Raw genomic sequence first — 8,164 nt, 5'->3', positions numbered from 1 at the left:
GGTGGGGGAGGCGTGTTGACGGCGTGGCTCCCTACCTTACTGTGTGCCCGCGCACTGCGGACATTGCCGCTCAGTTGCGGACAGAGTGTCATATCCGTGACATTATCACGCCTGACGTTTCCCGCGGTTCCTTCACAGTAAGCGATCGCGGGCTTTACTCCTACGACTGACTCATACCATTACTTCACTCGTGCCGGCTGTTCCCCGTCTGTATAGTCTCCCTGATGCTTCTTAATTTTTACTCCTCTTTCACCTGCCCTTTTCTTTCCTCCCCTTTTATCCTCATATCCGCTTACATATCCCTCATGTTACTTTTCGCATGCTCGGTTTCATGCCAGTTGCACAGTATACGTCAACCATGGTGGGGTTCGCCCCGTGTCATCTGGCTTTAACTGCATGCATCATCCTCATATCGCTTGCCTTGTCCATCTCTTTCCTTGCTTTCCCATCCCCCTTCCCCTATCCCTTTCCCAGTTTCTCGTAGCACTCAGCCATGCGCAGGTCCCGGATGGACACGGTCTTCCTGCGTTCGAGTGGTGATTTCATCCTGGTCCCACGAGTTGGCCCTACCATCTACACCTGCCAGCTGCTCAAGACTTTATTGTTTTACATTTATCTTCTGAAATAAACATGCAGATCATTGTGGATCAGTGCCGAAGACCACCACATATTTTCCCTAATTTCCCTCTGGAGCGTATTACCGGTTTTTTTCTGTTGTTCTACTGGCACTACCAGCCTTATTGTTTTTCGCTGATTCCGCTTCAGCTCGCTGCTTTTGCCTCCGAAATTCTTTTTTCTTTAAGATTGGTTTTTTCTCGGAATTTGTCTTTGGGTTGTCAGCCTTAATGACCCCTCCTACTTTACTTTCTGATTGGTTTAATGCCCGTTATACCTTTCGGTGGTGCGGGCTTTCCCCTACTTTTTTTATTCCTTTTTTCTGAGGGGGACAAACTAAGCCATCACGTTGAACCAGCCGACTCCACTGAAACAGACCCCGACACCTGTGTCTTGGCGATAACAGACTTCATCCATGTGGCCAACGAACAGCGTAGAGATCCATCGTTGATCTCTATTATTGACCGTCTGCAATCCGGCACCATCGACCCTTCACTCAACATGTTCTTGCTTCAGGATAACGTTCTTTACCGCCGCAAGATGAACCCGACAGCGCAGAACTCTTGCTCGTTGTCCCGCGTCATCTGGGCAGGGATGTCCTCGTCCAGTTTCATGACGCCCCCACTTCCGGGCACTTAAGGGTCTCCAGAACTTATGATCGCATACGACGACGTTTTTTATGGAAGGGCCTTAACGGTCCATTCGCCGCTACGTAACATCTTGTAACCTGTTTCAGTGTCGCAAGAAACCTGCGACTCAACCTGCTGGCTTCCTTCAGCCAATTGACGTTCCAACCGAGCCGTTTTATCGAGTGGGCCTGGACTTGCTCGGTCCCTTTCCAATTTCCACGAAAGGCAACAAATGGGTTGCAGTCGCTACGGATTATACCACTTGATTTGAAATTACTCGAGCGTTGCGAACCAGCTGCGCCACAGACGTAGCCGACTTCCTACTGTACGACGTCAGCCTCCAACATGGTGCTCCATGTCACCTACTCACAGATCGCGGTCGCTGCTTCCTGTCTCGTGTGGTTGACGATCTACTTCGATCGTGTGTTACTCATCACAACTTCACGACCTCATATCACCCTCAAACCAATGGACTCACCGAATGCCTAAACCATACACTGACCGAGATTTTTCCACGTACGTTTCCGATGACCACCACGATTGGGACGTTGCGCTCCCGTTCGTCACATTTGCATACAACTCATCGCGTCATGAAACTGCCGGCTGCTCACCCTTCTATCTTCTCTTTGGACGCCATCCCTTACTAACCTTTGACACCTTGCTCCCTTCTGATCCGGCCTCCACGTCCACGACTTCCTATGCGCAAGATGCCATCACGCGTGCGCTCGTCGCGCGTACAGTAGCCCGCGCTCGGCTCTGGTCATCGCAGAGCGCACAAAAGACGATCGTCGACACCGCGATATTGATTTTCCACCGGGCTCTCTCGTCCTTCTCTGGCTCCCATCTTGTCATGCCGGCCTCTGTGAAAAGTTAATCTCGTGGTAATTCGGGCCCTACCGCGTGCTGCGCCAGGTGACTCCTGTCACCTGTGAGATATCTCCCATGGCATCCACCTCATCGACTGTCGCACCACGAAGTGACATCGTACATGTTTCCCGCCTCAAACTTTGCAACTGCGATAGCCCATTTTGACCACAACAAGCACCGCGATGGTGCTTCATCGGCCGGGGATAATGTCACCAGCAATGGCAAAGACAAAGACGTTGTAGTGGGGCTGAGTCAGAGGCTCTCTTGTCGGACTGAAACCTGCTGGAACCTGTGCGCTCTGTGCAGTCTTGACTAGACAAGCGCTAGCCGTTTACTGTTATTTAAGTACTCCCCGTAACAATATACTTAAAATTTATCCCAACACTCTAACTGATATTGTTAGTGATGGATCTTAGCCATGTCTCTGTTTCATTCTACGGAATGAGTTTCCGTACGGTTGTTGTACCATGTTAGTTTTGTTACAATTTACATACCATCAGTCTGTAATGCAATCGTCCTATGTCTTCTGTAAGGCCTTTTATACAAGAGCTTATCTTTTGTTGTATTAGCATCTGATGATGACATTTCTTTCATTGATTGTTTGCTGATGTATTCGATACTGCTGTAACTTTTTCTTTTCACTGCACTTTAGCTTTATCATTTTAACACTTATGTATTGTTATTCAAGTTCAAGTTTACGTAAGTTCTCGCGAATATCCAGAATAAGTTTTTCAGCGTAAGATTTTATCCAATAGCCGCTTCGCTTGGCAATGTCGTCCACCGCCGCCGCCACCGCCAGTAACATGTCACCAGGGATGCGGTGGCTAGATAGGTAGGTGTGCCGACCGAGCGTAGTTCACCACTTCTCCGCATCATGACGCAGAAGTGGCGCTGGGGACAGTATAACGGCTGAGCTGCGCGCAACGTCGGCTGCGCTGTGTAGACGAGCAGCGTGTTTGATAGTATCGCTGCCTCTGCTCTAGCTGTGAAGTACGCGTTATACAATGCCGTTTTGAGCAGTGTAGGCAAAGCGAGAATGAGGAATTCGTTACTGTCGTCTAGTCAGAAGACACGATATGCTGAAGTCAATTTCCTAGCTTGGCCATTGGTCACATATATTGGTACAAACGCGGCGCCCCAGCCCATTGCATTAAATACGTAGATGCATTTTTTCCATGCATAAAACGATACTACACTGGTTTTATACGGTTTATGGAAACGTGTTTACGTGAAGTTTAGTGAGTTCTTATCTTTCAATTTTGAAAAATACCGCTATTGTGTTTATTGCTGCCTCAGTTACGGTATTTAAATTGTTGCGAGACGAATTGTGTTGTTAAGTGCATATGGTTCACTGTTTGGTTGAAATAAAATAAAGCAATACGTCTTGGGCTAGACTCATGAATATATTTAAAATAAAAAAAAGCGCTCTCATAACTTGAGTCAGCAGACGCACCAACATAAATAGCCTAGCGCCAGCAATGTCGCAACGTTGGTACACCACATCATAACAGTATTCACAGCACACGCCTCCGCTTCAGGTGATTCCTCTTCTCCCTCTTGCTTTCACGCGCCATGTTATTGCCCTTGACAACAAAGTAAAGGCGTGTAATTGAATAGAACTTCACAGCAGCGTCTGCTGACTCAGCAAAAGAAAAAGGGCAAGTTGCAACTGATTTTGTACAAAGCAGTGAAAACTTGTGCACCTTGCAGCAGCAGTCGTGGCTGAGCGGTTAAGGCGATGGACTAGAAATCCATTGGGGTCTCCCCGCACAGGTTCGAATCCTGTCGACTGCGTGTTTTTCTTTCATTTTTTTATAAACCAGCAATGGCTTTATTCTGCATTTTTACAGGTGAAGTCAGTCTCTTGCAATTATTTATATCTTTATCATTACATAATGATAAAATTAAATACTCCGGCATAACCCTTCTCAAAAGGACTGTCGACGTTAATGCGACTGGAATTCAAGCAATGTAGCGGCATACCTCACTGCTCAAGCCACCTTTATTTAGAATGTGTAGGAGGTCAATCTGAGATTTCCATTGCTTCGACTATGCGAGCCATGCTGTTTCTCCGGGAACGAACAATCTTGCTGTGACTCGCTCGCCAAGGTCAGCCATGACCATGGCGACGGCTGTACGGTGACGACACACTGACTGTCTGTAGAACGCCACCTCCTGATAACAGTCCAAAAGTGAGTATGTGATTCCCCATTGCTAATCACTTCAGTGCTATGTAGAGCGTAGCACTGGAATCAGCACATTGCAGATGTCCCTGTGAGGCGACCAGATGTGAGATGCGTCCAGCACTTCTACAAGGAAACTAGCCACGGCCTCGGCCACGGCAAGCCAGAGCGTTCGAGTTCCGGATGTTACATGCGCGTGCTCTCTCGTGAGAAGAGTGGGAGCCGTGGTGAAGAGAAACTTGTTACATGCCTTCGTCCGTCGTGTCGCGGCACGCCACAACCGGTTACGACGCCGGATCGTGGAACATTGCGCTTGGCGAGTGACGTTACGATGTGGTTGGCGACTGGGGGGTGACTGACCATGGGAGGCAGGGGATCAGGTGGTGGGGCGGAAACGAGGTGCCACTTTTGCAAGCAGTCGGTCATTAACGGCGCTCTAATCAGAACCACAAAGCTCGCGAGCGTAAGGAATGTACTCGAACAAGCGCTTCTCTTTTGCTGCACGTGCTTAGAACATTTTTTGCTTCACGTGGTAAGCGCTCTTTTGCTTCAGGCACTAAGCACTCCTCTCAAAGCGCTCCTCTTTCGCTTGACTCACTAACTGCCCCTCATTTGCCTCACGCGTTAAGCCCTTCACCTTTGCTTCACGGGAAAAGTGCTTTGCTTTTGTTTCATTCACTAAGCGCTCCTCTCTTGCTTCACGTTCTAAGCGCACCTCTTTACGTCAGGGTGCTGAATACTCTGTTCATTACCAATTTTGTCATAAACCAATGGCAAACCTCTGTTCATTTATTTACTTAGATACCTAGAGCGCCCAATGTTGAGCATTAGATCAGGGGAAAGGAATATCATAGATATGTTCAAAAATAGATGGTTGATGGTACAAAACAATACATCTAATACACAATACCATACAACACAATATCAATATTCGAAAATGCAGTACTTAATGAAAGATTACACCTAAGGTTATTATGCAATACTATATAAATACAATATAGTACATAATACAACACAACAATATTTAAAAACAAAAGTACAGCGATTAAGGCAATATTACGCTTGAGGATAATAAAAGCCGTGCACAGGAAATATTAATGACCTATTCTATCAGAAGCAAAACAGATTTATGTACTAAACATACAAATGTTGCGACCACAAATTTTTAAACACAGATGGCGTTGATGGGACAAGTTCATGCGGCCGTTTATTCCAGTCGTGTACAGTTTTGGGAAAGACGGAATGCTTATATGGACTGATGCGGCATTTGCACTCTGGCACTTTTAGCATATGGTCTGTTCTGGGTGATATGTAACTTGGTTGCTTCATGTATATGTCCCTGCACAAACCAGTTTTGCCTGTGAAAATATTGAACAAAAGTTTAAGTCGTAAATATTTCCGTCGGTTCCCGAGAAGTGGCCTTCCCAAGTTAACACGTATTTGTGATGAGCGCTGAATGAAATCATAGTTGGCGGTAACGAACCAGGTGGCGCGTTTTTGTATTCGTTCCAGTTGATTAATGACTGTGTTTGTCTCCGGGTCCCTGGTAGAGAAACCGTACTCCAACATTGGACGAACGTTTGTTAAATAAAGTGTTTCATTTACTTATGGGGGGCGCTCCACGAATTACGTTTTAGAAAATATATCATACGACTAGCCTTAGACACCACGCTCCCTATATGGCCATTAAAAGAACGATTATTTTTTAAAACAACACCTAAGTACTTGTGACTGCTTACGTCAATCAATGTTTCTGTGTGTAGAAAGTAATTTGTAACAATCGGTACCCTCTTGTTATTGAGCGAATGACATTGCACTTGGCAGAGTTTAATTTCATGCTCCAGCTATCGCACCACGTGGACACTGTTATGAGGTCCATTTGTAAGATACTTGAATCGGCAGGGGACGTGATGGCGCGGTATATGCAACAATCAAATCGCAAATATCACTGTAGTCAGCATTTTACAATAATAGTGCAAGTAAAGTATACGGCGCTAAGAAAAGCAGCAATGCCCTCGTATGTAATAAGCGAGCTAGTACTGATGGTAGCGTTGCCTTCTTCCGACCGCAACTTATGGATATTATTTGTGCTCGTGTTGGTATCCTTAGGAACGCAAACAGCACGCAGTATAAAATTTCAATTAAACTCAGACCAATATACTGGAAGTACTTTCTGAGGAAAGCCCTCAGGGAGTGGATGACACAAAGCTTTAAGTTTGCGGCGATAAATACAACAGAAAGATAAAACGCACCTAAGATTTAGTGTTACACGTGATCCCGAGCTCATTGTGATATACAAATCTTACAGGAAGAAATGATTGAGCGAGCTAAGGTAGGCAAAATATTTTTATCATAGGAGCACTTTTGAATCTTGTCGTGACACAAACAAATTGTGGAAGAGTGTCAATACTGGGCTAACATCTTGCGACTGCAGCAATGTAGAACTCCAAACCAGGTCTGTGTTAATGGCGAAAATGTATCTGAAGCAGCCCTAGTAGAATAATATATTGCAAATTTTGTGACGAGAAATATTTAAAGTATTGATCAGCTGGCTAACGTTCCGCGCCCTGTTATCAATCTGGACTCAGTGTTCACGACATATCCATTAACGGGTTCTGAGGCGTTCGCACACTTTGTGAACCTAAAATGCCGCGAGAGCTGCGATGCGAACGATTCGCAGATTACACCAATAAAGTACGTATTGAACATAGGAACTCCAGTGATCGCACACATTTTTATTTTATGCCTTGAATCTGGAGTGTTCTCTCACCGTATGCATGTAGCTAGAGTTTGTGTGCTGTACAAAAAGAGTTCAAAAAGTGTTTATGAAATTATAGACCGGTAACGATAATGCCCATATTTTCTAAAGGTCTAGTAAAATTATTTCACACTCGCATGATCTATTGCTTATGAAAACCACAACATAAAGAACGAAGCCCGCCCTTCCAAGTTAGATGTTTTGCACAATTTCTGTTTATTTGTTTTTTTAACAAACGAAGATATTGCATTACATTAGTTAAAAGAATACATTATACGGTGCTGTAAGGATACGATAGCTGTGCTAGTAGAATTGGTGGATTTTAAGTGCGAAGCATTTCTTGCAGGCGGCTCTGTCCGTCCCTCCCGCGGCGTCCCACACCCCCACAGCGCATGCGCGTCCCCTCCCCCTGCCTCCTCTCCTACGCTCCCCGCTTTCCCACCTCTAGGAATCCGGAGCGCCGTGCACGACGTGTGGTGCGACAGCTGCATACTCCGCTGGGGGCGCCATAGTAGTTCGGCGGTATGAAAATGACGGAGCGCGCGCGCCTCATTCTCTCTCGTGTGCAGCGCCGCGATGAGAGCTCGCACCGCTGCCGCGAAACTATCTCCCGCTCAAGCTAACCATCTCCCCGCTGCTTCGCATCCACACATGGTTCCCTTTAGCGGGAGATGGAGTAATTTTTTCATAAGCTTTTAACTATTTCAATCATAAACGGCTTGTGGGAAAACTTGACACATGTGGCTTCCGGTATCCGGTGCTTTCACTTGTCTCATCAAACTTTAACACTGCCTTCAGTATACCACTAACAACAACTATAAATCTTTCCTTAAAACAAATAACAGCTGCTGTCCCGCAGGTCAATGTTCTTGGTATTCTGCTCTTGAAACAATAAATAAATGATATAGTTTAGATGTCTACGAGTGCGAAATATATTATCTATGCAGGTGATGTAACTTTACTATATTCATCAAATGTGGTATGCGACATGATTGAAGAAGCAAACTTTGCGCTGAAAGGATTGCAGTGCTGGTGAGCTTTAAGTCAAGTGAAGAATAATGTGTCCAAAGCCAAATCAGTAATATTCACGGCTAAACGTAAACAAGTTTCAA

The 8,164-nt window shown here is 45.6% G+C and overlaps 1 protein-coding gene and 1 non-coding gene across 2 annotated transcripts in view; both read left to right on the top strand.

Moving 5' to 3' along the window:
* LOC125944132 (uncharacterized) overlaps positions 1 to 3,845 on the top strand; it is a 6,565-nt gene extending 2,720 nt beyond the window's left edge. Inside the window, exon 3 of the mRNA XM_049664178.1 lies at positions 3,822 to 3,845. Coding sequence (XP_049520135.1) covers positions 3,822 to 3,845 — 24 coding nt within the window. The remainder of the gene's footprint in view (positions 1 to 3,821) is intronic.
* Positions 3,824 to 3,905, top strand: Trnas-aga (transfer RNA serine (anticodon AGA)). The gene has a single exon. It is a non-coding gene; the product is annotated as a tRNA-Ser (tRNA).
* Positions 3,906 to 8,164: the final 4,259 nt, after the last annotated feature.

Source organism: Dermacentor silvarum, chromosome 1 (assembly GCF_013339745.2).
Source record: "Dermacentor silvarum isolate Dsil-2018 chromosome 1, BIME_Dsil_1.4, whole genome shotgun sequence".
Classification (NCBI taxonomy): domain Eukaryota; kingdom Metazoa; phylum Arthropoda; class Arachnida; order Ixodida; family Ixodidae; genus Dermacentor; species Dermacentor silvarum.
This window is presented reverse-complemented; position numbering and strand designations above follow the sequence as displayed.